This window comes from Typopeltis vanoorti, chromosome 13, assembly GCF_054136105.1.
Source record: "Typopeltis vanoorti isolate ZY-2024b chromosome 13, IOZ_Tvanoo_1.0, whole genome shotgun sequence".
NCBI classification, from domain to species: domain Eukaryota; kingdom Metazoa; phylum Arthropoda; class Arachnida; order Uropygi; family Thelyphonidae; genus Typopeltis; species Typopeltis vanoorti.
The window spans coordinates 126633758-126660018 of record NC_143561.1 but is presented as its reverse complement, the minus strand read 5'-3'; the positions used below and the strand labels follow the sequence as shown (position 1 = coordinate 126660018).

Genomic DNA, 26261 nt, shown 5'->3' with positions numbered 1-26261 from the left:
ATACTTTGGTTGGTTTAGTTATCAAGAAGTCAGTAATAAGACCTTGCTTACCATTATGCTGCAATTTTTTTATTAAGTTCATAATATGAAACTAAACAAATATCCAGTTGTCTCGTGAATTTTCCGCATTGCTCCATTGAGGAATCATTATCCATAAAATAACTTCCTAATCTTCTTGCCAAGTCCAATCCTTCTGCTAATTTCTTTAAACTGAATTCTTTAACGGATTCATCACAATCAGAATCTTCGGCAGAACTTTCCCCATTTTTGGTTTGACGTCATCTATTAATTGTACCAGTTCCTCCTCATTTAAATCTATTTCCTAATCATTTAATTCACTAATTTCAAACATATCGCAAAAGCCCAAAATTTTTTACATAAAAAACCATTACATATAGTATGTATCTCACCAGAAAATAAAGTGCTCAGCTGAGATTAACACAGTTATGATTTTTAATGCGCTTTCCTGGCATAAAACAAAGACAGTTTTCAACAATAAACACTTTATATGGTAAACAATTGATGTACATGCGTGCGAAAGGGTATTTCCTGTAATATAAATTTGCTACTTATAATTACATGTGCGATATGGGCAGATGCAAATTTAATGAAGATAAAATTTGATTTTTAATTCGCAAGGTGAAAAATGTATGAAAAGATAAAAGTCTACTACAATTTGTTGACCGTGTTTTTATCGAAACTGCGTTGTATAAGTAACACGTTGAACAAGGGTTACTACAATTTGTAGGCCGTGTTATATCGAAACCGCATTATACAAGAGTTACCTGTGTTTAAAAATAAACTAAAAAAAAATGAGAAGTTTGGCTATGAGGATTAATATACACAGGCCAACTTTTATAGTGTTGTTTCGGGTAGTGAATATTATACATATTAATATGTCCACAGTCTCTCTCTCTCTCTCTCTCTCTTTTTGTGTGTGTGTGTGTGTGTTCTCAGGCTTTGGGGGTTGGTTTCTCTCTGAATGTCCTGGTTTCTTCCCCTCCCACAATAAACTATACACTTTAATAATTGAATAATGGTTTTGCTTACGCTTGAGCAAAACATTAATGAAAATGAGATTTTAATTTATTTCTTGTGCAGTATACTTTCCATTCTAGCAAAATAAAACTTACTACAGGAGTATTAAGTTTTATTAGACATAAACATTTAACTTGCAGTTTTGTGATTAGTAACTAGAAACAGTTAAAAATTGCAAGGGGAAAAAAGTGTTTTTATATTAATTTGTTTGTGCTTTTTTTTAGATGCTGAGAATTCCACGTATTGTGATTTATACCAGACATTTGAGTTATCTGACTCAGTGCAACAGATCATTCTCTGATACTGCTTCTGTCATAGCAGTTGGCTCAGTTCAACAAGAAACTACAACAAATGGTAATTAGGATTCGTATATGCTATCATTTTTGTTATGATTTATTATTATTATACATTCAAGGAGTTTATTATTCTGTGCCCTCAACTAGTTTCTAGACTCATTATGGGCAATACTTATATTCACAGATCTTTAATATTAAGACTGTGGAATGTGTTGGCAATCTGTTCAACATATTTTTCACATAAAGAATATTTCTACTCCTTACTTACATCATCCACAATGGCTTCCCAACATCTGATAAGTTTCTCTCATATTATGTTTATATTTTATATCCCCTCCTCTCTTATTATCTAAACTCTACAAACCACATCCTTATGTTACGAATTCCACAGGCCTGATACAATCTTAGTTAATTGCTACTTCTGGATTCTGCCTACAGTTCTTTATTTCCTAGATGTTCATGAATCTAGGTCTGATCATTGCATTATGTAATATCACAACTACATTGTTATCCTGTCTTCTCTGAATACTTAATATAACAGCAATCCTCTGAGTAACTTTCTCAGCAGTTATATCCTCTAAATGCCAGCCTTTTGTCCTGGTTACAGTTTTTCTGAAATTGGCCACTCCAAAGATTAATTATGCTACTCTCCATGTGAGGTGAATAAAAGCAGCTTTGGAGCACAGTTTTACGTCATCTGCTAGTTAAATGCATTTCACTATAGTGAATTTTTTAACCTTATGTTGTGTACAGTGGACTCTTGACATTAGTCATTAAATGGTTCCTTCAAAAATGCAGTGGATAAAGAAAACAGATGTGGACCTATATCTGTTGTTTCCTTATCTGAGCAGTGTGGGCTTAATTGCATTGTTTTGTAATTCATACCTAACCACCTCTGATCTAGGCTAGGTCAGCAGACTGAAATAACTGATTGCTAAATCAAAGGCAGAACTGCTGCTGTATCACTTTACAGGTGTAGCAATTGAAGTGCAATTATTAATTTATCATCATCAAATTCCTGACATGTATCTTCAATGGGTGTAGTGTACAGGACTATTTATTTTGCAATTTTAAATATCTAGTTAGCTATTATATATATGTTAAAAAAAAGTATTGAATTTTGTGAGTGGATATGGTAACAGTAACACAATAATTTTGAGAATGTTAATTTACTTTTTTTGTGAGTACTGTATATCATATTCGTCATGTCTCCATCATAGAAATATTAAATTATAATATTAAATTTAAGAATTAAACTTAATATCATAATTAAACTTGCTCTTAATTTATTTGATAACTGTTGATTATTTGCCAGTGATAAAATAATTGAAACTTTTGTAGATAGTTTCCAGTATTGAGATCACATGTTTTAAGATAATTAACAAGTTTAATAAAATATAAACCTATGAGTTTTGTAAGTCATTAAACTTACATTGTTTGGTGGGGGGGGGGGTATTAGCAAAAGTTGTACAGAAAAGACCAGAAACAATTAATTACACATAGTAGATGTTATCAGAACTTCCAACATGTACTGTATACACGTTGGAACAATGCTAGTTAATTCTGTCACATTCTATATCATCGCATGTATCGTATCCTAGTTCGGTAGCAGTTAGATTTTATAATGAAATCTAACTGCTGGACCTAGGATATAATATTCAAATATAAGGTTATGCACTTCAGTATGAGAAAGTGTAAGTTGCATGGTTCTATAGTACTCCCACAGATACGAGACCCTTCGACACTTCTGCACGTGTCAACAGAAGGAGAATCCATTTCGATAATAGGGTAATCAATCCGTATTGTGGGATGAGTTGTTTATTATTACATGTCGGAAAATTAACTTCTCTTTTATGATCATTGTAGTTTTTAAAGTGATAACTATTTTGCTTGCATGACAATTAGAAAATTTTACCTATAAAGCACGTGATTTCGCTTGTTGTTGACCAATTCATTCATTGCCTTATTTCTTTCAACATGAATTGATCTTGGTATTCTGCCAATGAGAGCTCTCGCTTATGTGGTCGGACTATACCCGAATTCCTTCGTGGTAATTATCAACTTTTCAGCACACCCTCATAGTGTAAAAATTTTACACTACACTGGCATATTATAATTATGACAGTTACTAATATTTTGAACCATAAATGATTTAAAACCAGAAGTTTCATAGCTTTTTCAGTTATGAGTCAATCTTATGGGACAACCCACAACAAAAAGTTATTGTTATCTATACACAGAAAAGATTGTTATCAAAAGGATAGCATCTCAGCCAAAAACTTGATTGCAGGAAATTTATAAGGCTAGGGACTTGGGGATAATGGTGGACAGAAAAGAGACTAGAAACAATTAATTACACATATTAGATGTTATCAGTCGTTCAGACGACATATTGCAAGCTTAAAGGATGTTGAGAAACATGCTAACAAGCAAAGATAAGGAAGTTATTATCCCTCTTTATGAGGCCATGATTTGGCCATATCTTGACTACTGCACACAGAATCACGGTCACCTGGGTTTCTTGGGACAGGGTGGGGTTAGAGGATTCAGGGACGAGTGACCAAGATGGTGACAGGTCTGTGGAATACTCCTTGCAGGGAGTATTTTGGATTGAGGGTTTGTAGGTTGCAGAGTTAGGTTGATGGTCAGAGAAGAGGGGATGTGATAGAAACTTTTAGGATATTAAGGGGTTTTATAAAATTGATGCAAGTGAAATTTTTCAATATATGACTCATAGTCAGAGAACTAGAGGTCATCCATACAAGTTGTGTAAGAGTGTGTTAGTAGGAGTGTGCAGACCAGATTTTTTGTATGGAGAGTGGAAATTAGAAAAGATATTAGAAAAGAAAGTAAGTTCTTTTCTAATATCTTCAATTTTAATATATTCTGCCATTGGTGCCATCTATTTGCTCCTCTAATCTTTCTCAGATTAGCGGAGCAAAACTCTTCATATCTGTAGCCTCCAGTCTTTGATGAAATGTTTTATTTCTAAACCAGTTCTCAGATCGAGCCTCTGCTACTAATGGCTCACGAAAAAGCAAGTTCGAGCGCGGTTAGTAGTTGGAAGGGGATCAATCGTTCGATGCTGTTGGTGCACTCTCCCTCGATGAGTCTTTGGACTCCCTGGAGGTGTCACATAATAATAATTATATATGTACTTCATTGTTTTGACTCATTTCTCTCTTATCCCATATCAATTTATTATTAACACCAGACCTCCATGTAGTGAAAACTCATCATGAGAAGTACACACTGTTAGACACAAAGCCCACCAAATCATACTTTAAACTTATTTCAACATATCTGCATTCACCACAATGTCAGGCAATTTATTTCACTCACTAACCACTCTCTATGTAAAGAAACTGCTCCTTGTGCCCCTGCTCACACCCTTCTTACACAGCTTCCAGGGAGGTCCCCTTGTTTCTATCTTGCCTTCTATGAAATACTTTTTCCACAGTAACCTGGTAACAACCTTTTACCAACATAAATCTTTCAATCATAATCCCTCTCCTCCTCCTATTCACAAGGCTTTGCAAACTTGCATTCTCTCAATCTGTCTTCATATTCCACGTTACAAAGACACCAGTTACCACCTTAATCAGTCTTCTCTGGACTCATTCTAATATATCCTTATTATCATGAAGACCGTTTGCGTGGCTATGCGCTTCGCAACCATATGCCTGGGGAAGGAGTGTCCTAGGTTTGATTCCAATTGACGACAACATGAGGAGCTTAAGGATCTTTCTCAGCCATAGCCAAGTCAGTTTTTTGGGGTTTTTCATCCTGCAAGCAGGCAAACCAGCCCCATGAACACACAGGCTACAGTCATAGGATATAGTACTTAATCTCTCATTAGTAAGATTCAACCAGTCCTCAGGGGTAGTCGAGAAATGGAGGAACCCCACACAAATAAAATATAAAAAAAAAATCATGAAGACCAGCAGACTAAATCTGTGCACAGTAATCCATACAAGATCTTATACAATGAAACCAGAACCTCTTTATTTCTGCACATTAATCTTTTTCATCATTGTCATAATCTGATGTGATGGTTTCACAACTTGTGCAGTATGACCTCTGAAATTCATATCCTTGTCCACCACCACCACTCCAAGGTCTGTTATCTCATCAACTTCTTCCAGAATTTCCTCACAAAGTGTATACTTTGCATCCCATTGTTGCCTACCAAATTTCAGAACGTTACACTTTGCAAAATTGAACCGACAGCTCAATACTGTTGCCCACTCATACAGCCTATTCAAGACTACTTGTTAGGCCACAATATCATTGATTTACAAATTAAATAACAATGGTCCCAAAATGGACACATGTGCCACTAGTAAATTTCCTCTTTTGGGATACTACACCCCAAATACACAACTTGCTGATACCTATCTGAGAGCCAGTTGTTAATCCAATACACTGATCTGTCATCCAATCCTAACTACTACATATTAGTTACCAACTTGTGGTGTGGCAGTCTATCAAAAGTCTTTGCAAAATCTAAGTATACTACTGTGTATGCATCTCCCTTGTCCAAAACATTCTTTAGCTAACTCCTTCCCATATCAGCTTTGCTAATTGTTATCTGTTTTCATATTTCATTTTATTATTATTAACATCTTACCTTCATGGAGTCAGAGACTCATCATAGGAGGTACACATTATCGCACACAATGCTTATCCAACCGTGCCTTAAATGGATTCATTGTGTTCAATTCACAACACACTCAGGCAATGCATTCCACTCTCCATGCAAAGAACCTTCTCCTCACTCCTCTGCTCACATCCTCCTTTACAGTTTCCAGTGGTGGTTTCTTGTTTGACCTCTCTCCCATTCTATGAAAAATCTCTTCCATGTTAACCTGATAACAACCCCTGACCAGCTTATATGTTTCAATCATGTTCTCTCCCCCCCTCCTCCTATTCATGAGGCTTTGCAATTTACAGTCTTTCAATCTAACCTCGTACTCCACAATCCAAACATCTCTGACCACCTTTGTGAATCTTTTCTGGATCCCTTCTAACATATCCTTGTCATCATGAAAACCCAGTGACCAAATCTGAGCACAATAATTCGATATGAGACCTGATCAATGCCTCAAATGGATTATTTTGTACAGATTTGGCATACAATTTCATGTATTATACATGAAATTTATCTTCATATCAGGGTCCTCTGCATCATTGCAATTATCCGATGTGACATCTTCCCAACTTGTGCAATGTGGCCTCTGAACTCTCAGATGTCTCATCTCTAAGCATATACTTTGCATCCCATCATTGCTTACCAAATTTCAAACCCTTACACTTTGCAACATTGAACTGGCAGTTGTATACTATAGCCCACTCATACAATCTATTCGAGTTTTTGTGTAAGGCCATCACTTTGACTTTACACTGCTCTACCCCAATTTTGTGTCATCTGCAAACAGCTGCATATCACCAGTTAAACCCATCCCAACATCATTAATATGGCAGAGTGGTTGGCATATCCACTCTCCAGCCAAAAGGCTACGGGTTCGAATCCTGCTGTGGGCACAGATGTTTGTGATTGTCTGAAAATAGTTGTGGTGGTTGCTGTAGATGGCATTGGTGTAGATGAAGGTAGTTGTGGTTTGTTGTAGTTGTTGGATTGAGTGGTGGAGATGGAGAGTTGTAGAGTAGGTGCCCTCCCTTGATGAGTCTTTGGACTCCCTGTAGGTGTCACATAATAATAATATAAAAATTGAACAGTAATGGTCTCAAAACTGACCCCTGCAGCACACCACTAGTGACTTTACTCTTTTAGGACACTTCACCTCTATATACAACTTCCTGATACCCAGGACCAAGTCTTGCGGTTGTGCAGATTGTGTGCCACACAAGGGCGCTTGAAGATAGTGGTGCCATTTCACCATGGGAAATAATAAAAAAAAAAAAGTATTAAATTTTCTTATTCTTGAATTATATTGTACTATATAAATTACACAATTACAAATTATAGTTAATGCAATAAAAATGAAATTTTAAATCAGTCAAATTATTATGAATTCTTAATAATCTAACAACATTTTTAACTTAATACATCACCAGTTTTATTATAATTTGTTTGAAGTGAAACGTTATCAATATTACCACAGATTTTATTTCACAGAGTAAGCATCGACTCAGCGAAAATTTTATAAATATTCTCGATTGTTTATTATATTTTTAGTGGAAATTGTTAGTTTAAGACAAACCGCGAATTCATTCTTACGCTGTGCTTTGCCCAATAACGTCGACAGAATGTAGCATGGAGGCAGCCTGCCTCACAGCGCTGCTTAATAAGGGTGTTTGTTCAGCCGTATTATGGCAACAAGATATTTAAAAAAATACAGCATTTAGTTAGTAAATAAAAAAAGTTGCCATTTCCCATTGACAGTGAAATATGTGCTTATTATATTTTATAAATAAAAAAATTATAGTCATACATACTAAAACTAAACATTTTATAACCCACTTATTAGATACTTTAGGAAACAACCCATAAAGTATCATATGATGTGAATTTCATAAACGTTTATAGTCATATATATATTAAATTATATTATGCATGAATTCTCCTACTCAAATTGCGAGTCTCTATCGCCCCGAATTTCACATTGGAGCAATAACTTGCTCCCTGCAGTAAACAATACGCCATCTCCAACAGCCATATACTGCAGAAACAGGAAAACCAATTAGTTTTATCATGTCACTGGATAAGGTTCACAGACATTTGCAGACTGAGTAATATATTTCTCAACAAATAGTGCAATTACAGACAACTGGGAATATAAACACTAACTAATGAATCCCATCTTCCCTCCAACATAAACTGCCATATACAGTACACTCAAGCAAATCACATGTTGCAGGTGCGACATATGGTTTTGCTTGACACTATCCTCCCGGTCATGAATGTGTTAAAACTAAAAAATATATAGTGAATGCATTTCAGATATTATGGAAATCGGTTTAAGAGAATTAGTATTTCAATTTCAATTGTCAGTTTGTTTTGTTTGGATCATGCGATCTTTTGTTAATACTGCACCAATCATATGCACTTCTTAATAGCTGCTTTTTCTCTATTGGCCTACAATCGCGCACATCTTTCACTTCTCATTAGTAATTTGTCAAGGATTGTTCATTACGTATCTCAAGTCTTAAATTACTGGTAATTTTTGCTTGATATAATGGGAAAGAAGATGACTATTTGGGTAGATAACTTTGATTGCACACAAGGAAACCGCTCTGGAGGACAGAAGTGATGGAGAATAGAAGCTTCTTGGTAAGTCTTACCCATTTTCAGTTTTTTTTTTCTTTCTGAAAACTAGTTTCAAATTTCCAAAAATCCCCTCATATATCTTGCAGCACGATTTTTTAGCTTTAATTTTAGGAAAGAAGTGAGAGTTATAGTTGAGTAAATAAGGTAATTTTTTTAGCTTTCAAATTGTTTAGTATGAATCATTGGTTAACGACTGGATTTATAAAATGCATAAAAGAGAGCAGATATAGGAATAAGCAATTTCACTCCTTTCATTCATGATAAATTATTTATATTAAGTAAAAATGTATAGAATCTTTATAAATTTTGTTCTATTAAAAATAATTTTTTTTTTTGTTTAAATGTACATCTAAATTCAAATAAAACAGACATATATTATGAAATATATTTTTATTTCTTCTTATTATTATTTTGATAAGGGTACTTTGAAAACATACTTGGTAATAATGAAAATTAAAGAAGGGGTACAAGGATATCTGAAGTTTCAGAAACACTGATCTATCCATAAATATTTAGCCTGAAACATAGGTGTATATTATGATGTTCATTTTCTTAAATTCCACTTAGAATTTGGATAGACGAAATAGCGTCTATCCAAATATGCACGTATATTTTTTTTCAGCGTCATTTCAATTTTGAATGTGAAACATTGAGTGTATTGTGTATTCTGTGTTTAAGTGACTTAGGACAATTTTTGACTTTGATTTTAATTGTGTACTTATTTTTGGATTTTTGATAGACAAAATTTTAAAGATAATAGTTTATAAATTATAAACATATTAATCAGCTGAGGGACCATAGCTAAAAATCCTGTATATATGTGGGGTAGATTATCTGCGCGTCAGACCGACGCGGATCGAATTAAATTAATAAACATGGGTTATTTGTGAGCTATAAAACTCTTTAGATGTTTGTTTACACATACTGCAATTGGCCCTTTCTTGATACTTTTTTGGTTTATTTTTGCATAATTTAATTTTATGCATTGGAGTGTTACTGTGCAGTTGTCTTTTGTTTCATAAAATATATTTATTGTTGTTTAGTAAATTTTTTGTGAGTTTGGATTATTATTCACATAAAGTAAGTACGTCTATTATATTTTTGCTAAGTTTGAAAATCAGTTAAATTGTTTCATTTTAGTTAATTATCTTATTTTGAACACAAAAGATTTTTTATCTTATGTTGGGTAGACGTCTAGAAAATGAATAATTTTCAATAAGAGATTTATTTATATATTTGTTCTTGTTCTGGTTGGAAGACATTGGGGTTGGGGTCCTTTTACTAATTTCTTTAATAAATAATTTTAATATTCTAGAAATTTCTTAATTATTAAACAATTACCAGAATGTAAAAAATATTAAATAAATATCACTGAGAAATCAATCAGTGGCTGATATCTCTACATTTTAATTTTCAAAAAATACCTAAAATGTAAGCATATTTATTATTCAAAACATCTGAAAAATCAAATTCTGTAATAAAAAAAAAAAAAAGTCAGTCTTGGGCCATTCACCTTAAAAATAATAGTTGGTTAAGGGGTTAAAAAATAAGTTTAAGATTCATACTATTATCGAACTTTAGCAAATGGAGAAAAGCTTTTGCGAAGTTATTTAGTTTATTCAGAATCGCGAAATTCGGTTTTCTGTTATTATTGCAAAATTGGTAGTCAAAATTCCCAACTTGCTAATGAATATGGTTGTAATGATTGGTAACATTTGAGTCATATACTAAAAATACACGAGACAAGTTTCGCACACATTAAAAACTGTTCAAAATACAGCGAACTTAAAATGTCGTTGATTAAGAAATGCACTATTGATTGCACACAGCAAAGATTATACGAAACTGAGAACAAATATTGGCAATCTGTTATAGAATGGTTAATCTACATAATACAATATTTATCAAGACAGTGTATAGCTTTTAGAGGTTCTTCACAAAAACTTTTTGAAAATGATAACTGCAATTTTTTAAAGTTAGTAGAAACTGTCGCTAAATTTGATTCGATAATGGCAGAACACTTGCATCGCATCCAAATATTACAAAAAAGGAATATTGCTCATTATTTAGGTGATAAAATACAAAATGAAACCATCCGTATAATTTCTGAAGCTATAAAACAAAAAATTTTAGAAATGGTTAAAGAGGCAAAATATTATTCATTAATTCTTGACACTACTCCAGATATGAGCCACACAGAACAATCATCTATTGTTATTAGATTTGTTAATCAAAATAAAGATACAAATATAGCAGAAATTCATGAACATTTTTTGGGTTTTCAATCTGTAGAAGATACCACTGGGCAAGGACTATTTCAGTTTATAAAAAATTATTTAAAATTATTGAATATTAACATTTCGGATTTACGCAGCCAAGCTTATGATAACGGTTCAAATATGCGAGGCAAACATAATGGACTGCAGAAAAAGAATCCTTGAAATAAATTCAAGGGCTTTTTTTTTTTATCCCGTGTGCTGCTCATTCATTAAATTTGGTAGTTAATGATGCAGCTAAGATTTCCTGTGAAACTAAATTTTTTGGGCTAATGCAGGAATTATATAATTATTTTTCAATATCTGTGAAGCGTTGGGCTATATTAAAAAAAAACATATTCGTGTTTTAAATTTTAAACCACTTTCTGCTATTAGGTGGGAAAGTAGAGTAGAAGCAATAAAGCCACTTAAAAATAATATCAAGGAAATTTACCAGACTCTTTTTGATATTATGGAAGATGAAACTAAAGATATCGACTTTCTAGAGTTCAGGCAGACAACTTAATTTCAAAGATTTATTCGTTTAAATTTATTTGCTCTGTTCATGTTTGGTACGAAATCTTAAGTCTCATAAATGTTGCAAGCAAAATAATGCAGAATCCGACATTTGATATAGGAAAAATTACAGAAAATCTTGATTATGTTATACAAGAATTAAATACTTGCCGAACAGACCAATATTTTGAAAATATTATTAAAACTGCAAAAGAAGTAGCAAACGATCTTAATATTGATCCTATTTATCCAGACATTTGCAAAAGAACAAGGACAAAAATGTTTGGTTACGAAGCATCAGATGAGACAATGCATGATCCTAAACAAAATTTTAAAATAAATTTTTTCTTCGCGATTTTAGACACGACAATAACTTCAGTCATGGAAAGATTCATACTCTTAAAACAACATAGCGGGGACTTTAAAGTTATAAGAGACATTAGCAAATTAAAAGATTGGAGCGATGAAGATTAAATGAAACATTGTAAAGATTTGCACTAAAACTGAGTTACAATCACGATATTGATGGTATGACTTTATTTGAGGAATTAAAAACTTTTGCAATGTTTTATTAAAAAAGAGTCGGCTCCTCAGGATGTTTTAAATTATATATACGAAAATAAATTAACCGACACATTTTTGAATACTGCGATTGTGATGCACATTTATTTAACATTACCAATATCTGTAGCATCAGGGGAAAGAAGTTTTTCAAAACTGAAACTAATAAAAAAATTATTTGCGGTCAACAATGTCTGGAGAGCATCTAACGGATTTATCGATTATATCAATTGAAAATAATATTATGGATTCATTAGACATTAAAGATATTATTAAAAATTTTATGGCAGCTAAAGTAAGATGGATAAATATGTAAAATAAATCTACATTTATACTAATTATATGTTAAAAGCATATCTCCAAATTATCTTTATGTAATATTTCTTTTTATATTAAAATAAAAGTAATTTTTGTTTATATATATATATATATATATATATATATATATATATATATATAAACATTTTTGAAAATGTTTATTGTTAGAAATTCCTTATTAATGAATTTCAGTGATTACAATGTTCTACTACTGTTAAATAAAATTTATTTTTATATATGCGTATAAACTGTTTTGTACTTTTACCAAAATAAAATTTTTTGCAAACATTTTTCATGGAAACTTATTTTATGGGTGCGCAGAAAAACCTTTTTCACAAGGGCACGTCACGGCACTGCTGATACCTGTGTGACAGCCAGTCACTGATTCAATCAGAAGTTTATTATCCAATCCCATCCATTTCAGTTTATTTAACAGCTTGTCATGTGGCAGTCTATTAAAAGCTTTTGCAAAATCTAAGTATACCACTGTATACGTATCTCCCTTGTTCAAGACATTTGTCACCTTGTAATAAGCAAGAGTTAGTAAAACATGATCTCCCTTTAACAAACCCATGTTGATAACCACAGATAATGCTGCTGTTATCAACCCATTTCTGTATTCTACTTATCACCACCTTTATGCAGTGGACCAATTTTATCGTCTTTCCACTCCCTTTGGAACCTGTGCTGTTGTAAAACTTATTAAACAAACATGTCAATGCTACTGCTAATTCCCTGGAACATTCCCTTAAGATGCATGCTGATATGTTTTATTGACATCCAAGGTTATTTATCACTCCCTTTGGAACCTGTGCTGTTGTAAAACTTATTAAACAGACATGTCAGTGCTACTGCTAATTCCCTGGAACATTCCCTTAAGATGCATGCTGATATGTTTTATTGACATCCAAGGTTATTTATTTCTTCAAATACCTCCTGCTCACTCATAATTAAACCATCCTCTCCTATGTCCTCTACATTTAAGTTCCTCATGATTCCTCCCAGGTGAGTATGAAACACCCTTATAAACTCATCACTGAATACCTCAGTGTCTTCTGCAGCAGTTATCATTCTACCATTTTCATCCATTAACATCATTCTTTCATCTACTTGCCACATATCTAAAAAAAAACTCTGTAGGGTTTTTCTTCACCTGATTTGTCAATTTTTGTTATCCTGTACTTTTGTTGTCCCTACTGAGTCACTCTCCTGGCTTATTCTTTATAATTGTAGGATATCTGCTATTTAGGTGATAATGGTCCCATTAATTTTTTTAGCAGTGGCTGAATTTGGTAAAATAATTAAATAAAAATGAAAGGGTAACTTTTTTTTTTATTATTTATCATGTAGTTAAACATTTCCAAAAGTGTATAGTGGAATAATGCATTATTTCTTGTAATAATTAGAAATGTTAATATAAGAAAGCTTTGTTACTTACGATCCATCAAAAACTATTTGATTGTGATATTATATTTAAAAAAAAAAAGGACTTGAGAGAAGAAATTATTGAACTTAATCTGACCTCATATGGATTATTGCACACAGATCTGGTTGCCAGATTTTCATGATGATTGAGGATATGTTGGAAAGGGTCCAAGAAGATTCACAAAGGTTGTCAGTGGTCTTTGAAATGTGTAGTACGAAGACAGATTGAGAAAATGTAAATTGCAAAGCCTCGTAAATAGGAGGAGGGGGAGGAACATGATCGAGACACATAAGCTAGTCAGGGTTATCAGGTTGATATGGAAGAGATATTTCATAGAATGGGAGTAGCACAAGAAGTGCTACACTTTTGTGTGGCATAAGAAGACACTGCTGGAAACTGTATAAGGAGGATGTGAGGAGTAGGTTCTTTTCATGGAGAGTGGAATGCATTGCCTGAGTGTTGTGAATGTAGGCACATTGAATCATTTTAAGGATTGGATGAGCATTTTGTGCAATAGTGTGTACCTCTCAAGATGAGTCTGACTCAATGGAGGTCAGATGTTAATAATAATCATTCTTTCATTTATGGACCACAGCCCCATTACAGATTTAAAGACACTTTAATCATGAGTCTCACTCTATATGCATGCTTCTCTCCACCAGTATATACAAATGTAAAGCCATCTTTATATAGTTTTCTTGAGTTAGGCCGTTTGGTTTCACTAATTCCTGTCATCAAATTTTAGTCTTTTTATTTCCTGCATAAGATTGTCAGAATTTCCTACTTTATATAATGTTCTCACATTCCAGGTTCCAATTTTCGAAACTGTTTCTTGTTTTCAAATGAGGATTATGAGATACCAACCTTCCTTTTTTGGTTTGAGTTGACATCATCATGAGATGCATTTGCAGTATTTGTTTTACTCAGTTTCAGTGTCTTCTTCCCTATAATTGTTTACAGCTTGGGAATTGGGATCATTGGTGTAGAACTCTCAAATCATTTCCCTAATTGCAATTTTAGGGATTACTATTTTTGAGAACTTTAAAAACTTTATTAATATCAAGATATAATGATATGAAAATGGCTAATAAGCTCAGTTGTCTTAACTGTATGGATAAGAATTATGGTTTGCTATTTTGCTTCAGCAGCTCTTAACATTATACTAGCAATACAATTGCGCTGCTTGTTTTATGACGTTGTAGGGCATATTAATGCCACTCTAAGATATTACAGATATTTAGGTGTGAAAAATTTCCATTTCTCTTCATATCTAGTACTTTAGATAGTCTCTAGCCATAGTAATCTCTGCATCTACTCCATCTGGAGTGATGTAATGCTCAGTAATGTAATTTACAAAAAATTCTTAAATTGATTTTTTGTACACATACACAAAATTTGACAACTCCTAACACAATATAAGTCCCAAATCCATCCATCCATCAGTGGAATATTGCTCACACATTTGGAGTGGTGCACCCAAATCCTTCCTAAAATTGCTTGTTTGGTGTTATTCAAAAGAGGGCTGTGTGGCTAATTAATGATCGCTCTTCTCTCTAACACACACACTCCAATCACATTGCTCTGCTAAACTTATCACTGTCCTCCCTCCAATTTCTTCCAAAATTGTAAGAACAAGAGCAGCTGTTGATCAACACCCATTTACAGTCCAGTCCTAAATGTACTGAACTGAACCAATTACTCTTTCTCCTCTTTCATTCCATTTACCTATGTTCTCTAGATCAGATCATCTCTCTCTCTCTCTCTTTCTCTGTCCTTACACTTTCTCACTTTGTTCTCCCAAAAAGCTACAACCTTCAGCTGTTCAAAGACCACAACGGATTCTTCCGTTCTTTTTTTTTACTCTTGCTCATTACACAAATGTGGTATAGGTCTTGTGACCTGTCATGTTTGGGTCAAATTTAAAAAAAAAATTTATGAAGATTGTCTTTATAACTCATCTAATGTGCGATTTGACACATTCTCACTATAGCAAACTCACAGGTACTACCAAAAACATTGGTTGTAATGAATAGTTTTATTTGGTAAAAGAAATTCTCTATAACATTGTACTTGTAAGGCTTTGATTGGTATTTTTCAGTAATTTGTTATAATGATATTTGCTGTAGTGAGATTCAGCTGTACTTGTATTTGTCTGACTATGCATCAAACAGTTTATTTACCCAAAATTGCTTGACACTATTTTTTTTTCCATTAAATTCCTTATTAAATTTTTTAAATAGGAAGTGCCAAAAAAAGATATAAAGAAAGAGAAGTTTCACTTTTAGGCCCAACAGATCATAGAGCACCTCTTCCTGGTAATGTGGGCATTCCACAATCTTTGCTAACCAATAAAAAGGTAAGATATTGATAAGAAATGATTTTAAAACAAAGGTTAAATGGATATTCAACATTACTGTTGAGGAGCAACAATGGAAAAGTGTACTTGCACATGGAAGGGATTACCCATTTTCAGAAGGATGTGTATTTATAAATATTACATGAAAACAATGGATGGTGCAACAATTTTCATCATTTTGGAAGAATATATCATATCAAATATCACTTACTTTTGTGGCTTGGTTAGCTGAGTAGTTAATGTATCTGTTCTCTAATCTGTGGTTTTGAATCCCACTATGAACATAGGTATTTGTGATTGTCTTTTGGTTGGAGATGAATTTCATCACCTGCCCTGTTCACTGGAGGCCTGAAGTGGCTTGGGGAAAAAAGTTCCATTTTCATCTCTAGAGCAGGGTTTCTGAATTGCATAAAATAAATAAAAACACATACAAAAAAATGAAATGAATGAAAATAGAAAAAAAAATCCTTAGCTCACCTACGGTACCAATGTGCTATAAGTTTGCAACCTTTCATGGATAGGAGTCTCACAAAAAAAGCTAATAGCATATTGATAATACAAAAACTAAAATTAGGGGAGAAATTATTCCCTACTCCCACTAATGTAGCCAAGGAATATCTTGACTACATTAGTGTGAGTACCCAAGTTGCCATTATTCTGATATTGGTGTAGCTGGAGTTTCTGGCATTGGTTTGTGCAACGTTGCCAAAAGTTATAGGCATTAGTGAGACTTGGCTAACAGTAGCTGATATAGTTACAGGGATAGAATGTGAAGGGTTTAGTATTTTCAGGGAAGATAGAGAAGATAGGTTGGGGGGGGGGGTACTGCTGATGATAGCAGATGAATTGCAACCAAAAAGAATAGCAGATAGGTATAATGGTGGCTGTTAATTTAAGCAGTCTGGTTTGAGATCAACACCAGTAAGACTAAATAAACAGGGGATTCTACAGATAATATAGAAGACATGTATTGGCTGGAAGGAAGAAAGATCACATGCAGGAATGAAATGGAATTTATACACCTGCCGAAAGATAATTACTTGCGACATCATGTTGATGGAGGGGACTAGGGGTGTGAGTATTGGACTTATTTTGCCATTGGCAAAAGTGACCATGTGATCTTGACTTGGGAGATTGTAAAACATAGGGAATATTCTTTTAGAAGTTAGTAAATTACTAAGGCATGACCAACCCTTCACAAAGTCGTAGTAATTTACTAGCTTTTTATTATATAGTAACAACTGAGTTGAATAAAGGAAATGGCTAAATGATGATTCTGCTGGATTTTGCAAAGGTATTTGACTGAATTGCACATAGAACTTTGTTATGCAAATTAGAATAAATGGAGATGTATGACTAAATAAACACACGTAAAACCACAGTAATAGGTTTTTTTAATACATAAATATTTCGACCTAAGTGTCTTAGGACATCGCCAGTACAGTTTAGAACAATACTAGGAGCCCTATCTGTATGTTATTCCTAGTATTGTTCTCAACTGTACTGACAATGTCCTAAGACACTTAGGTCGAAATATTTACGTATTAAAAAAATCTATTACTGTGGTTTTATGTGTGTTTATTTAGTCATGAATTCTCCACAGGTTTCTTTATATAATCAAGGAGATGTATATGGCACTGATTATGTGGATACGATGGTGGCTGCTAGACAGATATCAGAAAGTGGTATATGGAGGGGCAGAATCAAGGCATGCCACAAGATTCAGTGCTGGGACCACTATAGTTTAATTTGCACATAAACTGTATAGGCAACATCCTGAAAGGAAATGTTCAGTTGTTTGCTGATGATGCAAAATTATAGTAATAGTTAATGAAGGCATGTGGAGAGCTTGTAGATGATTTGAATAGGCTGTCAGTATAGACAATAGAAAATGGGCGTCAGTTTAATGTGGAGAAATATAAAGTTATGCATTTTGGGATAAATAGATTACGAGCTGTGTACCACATTGATGGAACTCTGCTCCAGAAAATAGATGAAGCTAGAGATTTAGGGTTGTTGTAAAATTTAGAGGACTTATTGTGAAGGTAGTCCATGAAAGCCTTGATATGTCCACATCTGAATTACTATGCTCAGTTCTGGTCTCATGAGTTTCTTGAGGATGAGGAAGCAGTGGAGAAGATTCAGAGGTGGGTGGCTTATGGAATGTTCTCTATGAGGATAGATTGAGGGTGTGTGGAATTGCATAAGCTAGTGATAGGAGGAAAAGAGGGAACACGAGAGAAACATTTAAGTTGCTTAAAGGATTTTGTAGGATTGATGCGGGGGAAATATTTCAGCACTTGGCTAGAGGGGCCAGAACAAGAGATCAACCCTGGAAGTTTAATAATGGTGTTAGTAGTGTTATACCCTGATAAGTTAAGAATGTTAATTTTTCACTTATCATGGTATAACAAGCAAAGAAATAAAAACCGTGGAAAATAATTAAGTAAACATGCTTGTTTCTAAGTAGGTATCGTAGTGAAATTTAGAAAATATTGAATACATTAATTTAAGAAGAAAGAGATAAATAATCAGCTCAAGGAGAATTTATAAAAGAATCAAAAATAAAGGGAATTTAGATAAATATGTATAAAACAAAGTTGCCAGAGATAAAGTGTAAATTAAGAGAGTTATGGTTTTGTGTTGATATTAAATTCAATGTAAGAATAACTTGTAAAAGAAAAATAAAAGTGAGCTCGAAGTTCAGGGTGTAAAAGCAGGAGAGAACGGACGTCGTGAGGTCATGTGACAAGAAATCGAGGTGCCGGATGAACAGCGAAGTTTTGGTTTTTTACCGATAGGGTGAACATATAAAAGGGTTAGGAAACCCCCTCCCCCGAGAATCTCTTGGTTTTTTCCGTCGCGTGGAGTTCTGGATTTCCTGGAGTAGTGAAGGTTCATCCCGTATCTGGTTCGGGGATGGCCGAACGATACCTCTAGACTAGGATCGGGTTACCGCGGGTAACACTGTCCTAGATTCCCGGAAGGTGATGGCAGACCATGCCGTTAAAAAGCTGCAGAAGCATGCACCCGATATCTAGGCTGGTAATTACTATGAAGAAGTTAATCCGGAGTAGATTGAGGGAAACAAAGAATTGTCCTAATGAAACAGAAGATAGACTGAAACAGATGCAGAAAATTAGAGATACCACCGAGTGGAGATAAGTAAAGTTTGTTATTCATATGAATGTAATCTGAGTGTGTGATGATATGGGTCCTTTGTTAGTGAAGGATTTAGATACATTTATAGGTCAAGATTATAGCACGTGTGTTTTATAGGAAGTTATGAGTGAATAGTAACTAAGTGAATCTGAATATTTGTATGTTGAAGAATGCTTAAAGTTACCAGTTGTTAGTGTGAAAATTGATTAATGGAATTTAGTAACAATTTAGATGTTAGAGAATTATTAACTTGTGTGTGAATTATTTGAGGAAAATTATGTTCAGAGATCATACCTGATGAAGTTAAGCTAATTAATTGAGTTAGATTAGAATGTGTCTTATTTAGAGTGATGAGTGTTCATGTATGTAAACTGTAATTTTAGAAACTAATAAACCTTGCTTGAATTTAACTAAATATATGAGTCTGTGTATAGAATTCAATGCACCGCTTGTGAAATTTATTACTTATCTGAGCGGGAAATTAATTGAGTAAGGTTAAGGCCATGATTGCAACCCTAGTTCACATGAGTATATCTTCTAAATTACTTCTTGATTGAGTTATTATCTTTAATTTAATAATTCTGAGTGGCGCAGTCTAAAAATATAAATTTCTTAGGATTTTAAGAGAGGTAAGGTTTGAGGACTCTGTCACATTGAATTTTGGCTCTACCCTAAGGCTATTTCTTTGTGTGATAGAGACACCACGTGACCCATGTAGAAGAGACATCACTTTTAATGGCATGATATAGAGATATGAGGAACGATATATAAAAAGAGAGGAAAAGGAAATACAACAGTAGGGATGTGAGGACCAGATTTTTTTGCTTGGAGAGTTGTGAATGGGTGGCCAGTCAATTGTGAGTACTTTGTCTGTTAATGGGTTCAAGGAGAGGTGTGGTAAATTGTGTGGATAGTTTGAGCCTCCTGCAGTGAGTCTTTGGACTCCATGGAGATGCCCGTACAATCATAATAATAATATTACGGTTGGCTCTCGTGATTGCAAGCTCATGGAGATTAATTTGAGGTGTAGGGACTTGTGCCTTTCTGGAAAGGCACCAAGTCCTTGCACCGCACTAAAACCTAGTTTAAGAAAAATTCAAAGAAGCCTGTGAAATGCTAAAACACTTCCAAAACTGAACAAAAATGAAGGATTAATCATTCCAAGAATGTGGAGGACCCATCTGCAACCCTTATAACAACCGTAACAAGCCCAGAAGAAAATCTCAATACGAGATTACTTTTAAAATGTTTAATGTAGTCCTGTTTTTAATTTATTTATTTTTTAAAAATATTTTGTGTTTATTTTTTATTTATTTTAATTAAATTTTTTTTATATTTGTTTTTTAATTTAATTTTTTTTTATTTAATATTATTAATTTAGTTTTTCCACAAGAGGTCAGGCTAGGTAAAAGATTAATAAGCAGTTAGATTCATTTTATCTTTGTAATGTGCAGTGACATGTAGCTTGTATCTTATATTGAATACATATGTATTTTCCTGATGATAACCTCAATACAGAAGTCAAAACGCGAATGTTACTTTGCTAATATTAAGTAAAGTAATTATTTTAGCATGTGTGTGTTGCCTCCATAATTTCTTAACTATGAATCATGGAGATTAAGGTTGATATATGGAATCCAACCTTTGAAAACTAGCATCCAAAATCAGTTATTCTGATGTCTGATTTTTGCTGATTATTATTACTTTATATTGACCCCCCACACGAGATGTCACAAGACCTATAACACAACAGTGCGTTATAAGTCTTGTGTGGGCAAGAGGGGTTACGAAGAAAGACGGAATCTATTAGCAGCTTTCTTGAAAAGCTGGGAGTTGTAATGGAAAAAACATTAGGGGGAAGGCTGCTCCAGAGACAACAGGTAGATGGAATGAAGGATGGTGTTGGTTCTCTTTGGTAGTTGAACTGTGTATGGAGTTGACCAGTAGTTGCTCATATTCTTACATGATTAGGGGAAAGCAGAAGATGGTTGTAGCCAGTTCAGTAGAGCAACACAAATGAAAAGTACCTGTTTAAAAAAAAAAAAAAAAAAAAAAGCATAAAATTAGAACAGCATCTATGAGAAAAGAAAGTGACTGGAGAGAGAGAGAGTGTGTGTGTGTGTGTGTGGAATCAACTATAAAGAGATTGACCTTTTCTCTGTACTGTTAAGAATTCTTAGGGAGGGAATTATAGATATTATTTCTGGAAAATTTTCCATGTTACTCCTCTAAATAAATAATAATTTTTATGATTATTTTGCTTATTTTTCTTTAGGAGTACCCCTTTTATGATGTCTTATTACCACCCCTAATCTTGTTTCATCACATTCTATCCTTCTCCTTTTCCCAAAAATTTCAATCTTTCACCTTCTTCCCAAAGAATTCACAGCCCACCCTTGAAACCCTGGTTTTAAATTCACATATCTTTTGTCTTACCCACAATTCTCCCGCATCTCTCTCTCTCTCTCTCTCTTCACATCTCCAAACCCCCTTCCTTTCAATCATACTTAAGCAGAAATATAAATATCTATTGCCATACGTTGGATGCTGCTCAAAGGTATGTCCAAAATTATTCCTTCCTTATATTCTTCATGTATCTATATCTTTAAAACATCAGTAATGCCCTAAAACTTGAATATAAAGCCAATGACATCATAAAAAGGGTACTCCTAGAGAAAAATAGGCAAAATAGCCATAAAAATTAATAATTTGTAAGGATTTTTTTTAGGTGTATTACCACAAATGTGAAAGCCATATTCTAAGGTCAGTTAGAATATTGCTTTATAGTGTTAGGGCTTGGAAGGGGGGAAAGAGGTTTTTTTGGAGGAAACTATGGATGTAACATATTTATGCCAGGAAGAGCTAAATGTGAAAATCAGCCCAAGAAAGGGGAAAGTGATTTGATTTTAATTTTCATTATAGGATCTGTAATGTAAGAGAGTGAAATAGGATATTTTTCTGACTAATAAGATAGGAATGTGTTTTGATATTGAAATTCACTAGATTACCTTCAGCCCACTTGAGAATGATGAAGAGGTCAGTGTCTAAGACAATGGTTATAGACTATCTTAAAGCTTCAATCATTTGAGTACCACAAGATTTTTCAAATGAAGAAGAGGGCTGAAAAGTATTGTCATTAACAAAACTTATTAATGACAGTACTTTGTTAATGATGCTGTTTGTTCCAACAACTGACTTTTGACTTTCACTGTTTATCTTGGTTCCTCGACCAAAAAAAAAAAAAGTGGTTGCTTGTTTAACTGGGCAACGTCCAACCTGGTGGGAAATTTCATTTGTACCATCATGTTTGTTTCTGGTTTAAGCCAATATTGGTCAGGCAAGTCCCCAGCTGTCAGCCCATCCTCATTTGTTAAGTATCCATGGGATATCTACTAATGGAGTGAGATTATACATTAGTTCAGAAGCCCCAGTTGGTTCTCTGCATGCCTTAAAAGGTCATGGGAGATGCCAGTTTAAAACCTTACATGTAGCTACATTAAACTTTTGGATCAACAAATATAAAGCTGTATAATCTTTTGCAGTGACTATACCATCAGAAATGAATGAGGCAAGGGAGTTTGAGATAATGGTAGACAGTTTGAAGTTCAGGAATACATTGTAAAAGTGATGGAAGGAATATGAATGAATTAAAATGCATCACAACATTTAGGATGAACTTTCTTCGGTGAGTCTTCTGATTTTATGCAGGTACTATAATTTATTTATTCTTATGGAAAAAGGAATACAAAACAGCTATAGGTCAATGTCTAATCCAGAAAGCCAATCCAGGGCCTCATCCATCACCTCGTGGATGTCTTGGAGATTACCATGAAATTGTCACCTTTGGCAGTTATTCACGATATGAGTAATCATCTGGGCTATGGGGGAACAGTCACAATAAGGGTGGTCTGACAGTTTCCATTTGTGTAGTAGGCAGCCACATCTGCCCTGGTTAGTTCTGATCCTGTTGACGGATGACCAAATCTTCCTATGAAGAGCAAAACCAGGCTGTGGAGCACAGGGATCTTCAACCAGGAAGCCATTTTTGGGGGAGATTGTTGGACCAGTGTTCTCTCCACATGTCAGATGTTGATGGTAAGGCTGCTGAAGAGAGTTCATCCTTGGACCAGAAGGGTTTCTTGATTTTAGTTGAAGACTAGGTGGATTTTTGAGTCTGGTGCAGTGACAGGAGTGGGTTGTTCATTACTTTATTAAGTTCTTTAATCGAGGCTTTTCTTCTCCATATATTTGGTTGAGCAGTGTTAGATAGGACAGGCAGTCAGGAGAGAGGGGTGCTTCTCAGTGTCCCACTAATTGTGCACATGGTAGTTTAGCTGGGCATCTATAATGTTAGTTGCACTTCTTTTCCCAGACATGAACACAGTATTCTGCTGCAGAAAATGCAAGGGCTAGTGCAGACGACCTTAGGACTTCTGCACCACAACCCTAGGTTGTTCCAGCAAGCCTTGAAATGATATTATTTCTCATTTTAATTTTGTTAGATAGGTTGGCGACATGTTTTTATAGGCTAGGCTTCTGTCCATGCTCACTTCAAGGTATTTCGGGTGACGCTCATGTTCTACCACTTTGCAAAAAGAAAGATTGAAGTATCAATTTTCTCTGAATAGTTTAGGTGGAATGCGTTGGACACAGTTTTTGTTGCATTGACTTCAGGTACCATTGCTTGAAGTACTCTTCCAGGATGTTTAGGTCTGTGTTCAAGGTTGTTTCCAGATTGGCAAAGGAAGTAAACTGGTGTAGGATTTCTAGGTCATCAGTGTACATGTATTTGCTTGAGCTGGTATGTGGTAAATTGGACATGTAGATGTTAAAGAGCAAAGGAGCTAACACACAGCCCTGTGGGAGACCATTGTGGAGGAATCTGGGCCTGCTCTTTTTTCCACCAATATGGACCTGGATCTTTCTGTTGGAGAGGATGGATTCAAAAAGCTGGAAAGTTTTTTTGCACCTTATAATAATGCATAGATTTAGGAGGAGGCCCCTGATCCAGACTGTGTCATAAGCTGATGTTAGGTCAATGAAAGTTACTCTGGATTTAAGTTTCTTCTGGAAGCCTGCTTCAATCTATGTTGTCAGGGCCAGGACCTGGTCACAGCAACTTCTTCTCAGCCTGAAGCCAGCTTGTTCAATTGGGAGTGCTCTTTTGATGAGTGGTGAAATTCTTTTAAGGAAAATTCTTTCAAAGAGCTTAAAGGTGGAGCAAAGCAAGGAGATAGGTCATAGATTTTTGACATTATTTGGATCTTTCTCTGATTTGGCCACAGCAATTATTTTGGCTTCCTGCCATAGTTTTGGTAGTTCTCCAGTTATTTTTTTTTAGAACAGGACAGCCAGCCATGTTTCACTTCGTTGCCCGAGATGTTTTAGAAACTCAAGGAGGAGACCATCTACTCCTGCAGCCTTGCCATTCTTGGTGAGTTTTAAAGCTTCCTGTACCTCTTCCAGAGATGCTGGCGTACAAGTTCAGGAAGCTCGGGGCCCATCTTCAGATTTTTTCTGATGGTGATTGCATGGTTATTTTCCTGGTATAGCTGGGACATATCTTTAGAGGTTTTCAGTAAATAATTAGCCATTTGATTAGGAGTTATCTCCGGTGGTTTGTATGTTATTGCCCCACCTAATCTCTTCAGAAGTGACCATCTTTTCCAGCTAGTTTTGGTGAAGTCAAATTCATGGATGGTTGCAATCCATTTATCCTTTCAGTTTTTGTCGAGCGTTGCTATGAGCCTTAGCAACAGTTGGGTCTTCAGTTTTTTCATATTTGGCTAAAAGTTCCTCAGTTTCCTTGCTCCAGCTTGAGATATACTGTTTTCTGTAGCCTCTGGGAATAGGCACTTGGGCTGCAGTTTTGATTATTATGCGTTGGGTCTTCAGTTTTTTCATATTTGGCTAAAAGTTCCTCAGTTTCCTTGCTCCAGCTTGAGATATACTGTTTTCTGTAGCCTCTGGGAATAGGCACTTGGGCTGCAGTTTTGATTATTATGCGTTGGGTCTTCAGTTTTTTCATATTTGGCTAAAAGTTCCTCAGTTTCCTTGCTCCAGCTTGAGATATACTGTTTTCTGTAGCCTCTGGGAATAGGCACTTGGGCTGCAGTTTTGATTATTATGCGACACCTCCAGGGAGTCCAAAGACTCATCGAGGGAGAGTGTGCCAACAGCATCGAATGATTGATCCCCTTCCAACTACTACCCAGGATTAGTTTAACAAATCCTGGGTAGCTGTAATGGGTGGTATTGCTGTAATGATTTGTTCAATTTGTTTCTGAAATACATTCCAGTTGGATCTGCGAAGGTACCATCTAGCATTTGTGTTCCACTGATGATTAGGATTGATGTACCTGTCTCTATTAGTGTAGGACAATGATGGCTGTTAGGGAATCTGTTTAGGATGGTTCTCGTTGTTGGCAGAGTGTGGTTTTCAGATTCTTTAAAGACTATGCACAGATCTGGGGTGTAGGTTCTGTTCCATCTGGCTAAGTGAAAAGTGCCTTCTTGCTTAGCATCGCAGATCAAATATAGGTTATGTATGTCCATCCAGTTAACTAGATTATCACCGTCTTAATTGTTTGAGGCTCATATGATGTGATGAGAGTTGAAGTCACAAACAGATAACAGGGTGAGGTGGCGGCCAATCCATTTGGTCAGGCCAGGATTGTGATGGTGGTTTGTAGACATTTTGGCCTGTGGAGTATTCCTCTTCAGGCACACATTGGGGTATGTCCTTGAGTCTGAGCTGGATGTTGCTACGCCATGCTCAGAATGGTAGTTATAAGACATGTAAATTAGGCCTGGGATCTTTAGTCTGTTGAGAGCCATTTCAGGCACATGGGTTTCCTGGAGAGCCAGGACATCGATAGCTTTATCTTTGGCTATTTTGCCGATGGCTTTGGATTTAGATAGTCCCTTCTATGTTTAAGGAACAGATCTTGAGAGAATGTCGTTTAGGGGACTGTAACTTATTTTTTGTAGCTTTCCCTCCTCCCAAACAAGCAACGCAATGCTTGTTATCCTGGGCAGTGAT

The 26261-nt window shown here is 34.8% G+C and overlaps 1 protein-coding gene across 2 annotated transcripts in view; it reads left to right on the top strand.

Annotated features, from left to right (window-relative positions):
• LOC150100524 (cobalamin trafficking protein CblD) overlaps positions 1-26261 on the top strand; it is a 164710-nt gene that overhangs the window by 40065 nt on the left and 98384 nt on the right. For both annotated transcript variants that reach the window (XM_090402901.1, XM_090402903.1), the window contains exons 2-3: positions 1263-1392; positions 15942-16057. In XM_090402901.1, the coding sequence (XP_090259027.1) occupies positions 1263-1392; positions 15942-16057 (246 nt within the window). The remainder of the gene's footprint in view (positions 1-1262; positions 1393-15941; positions 16058-26261) is intronic.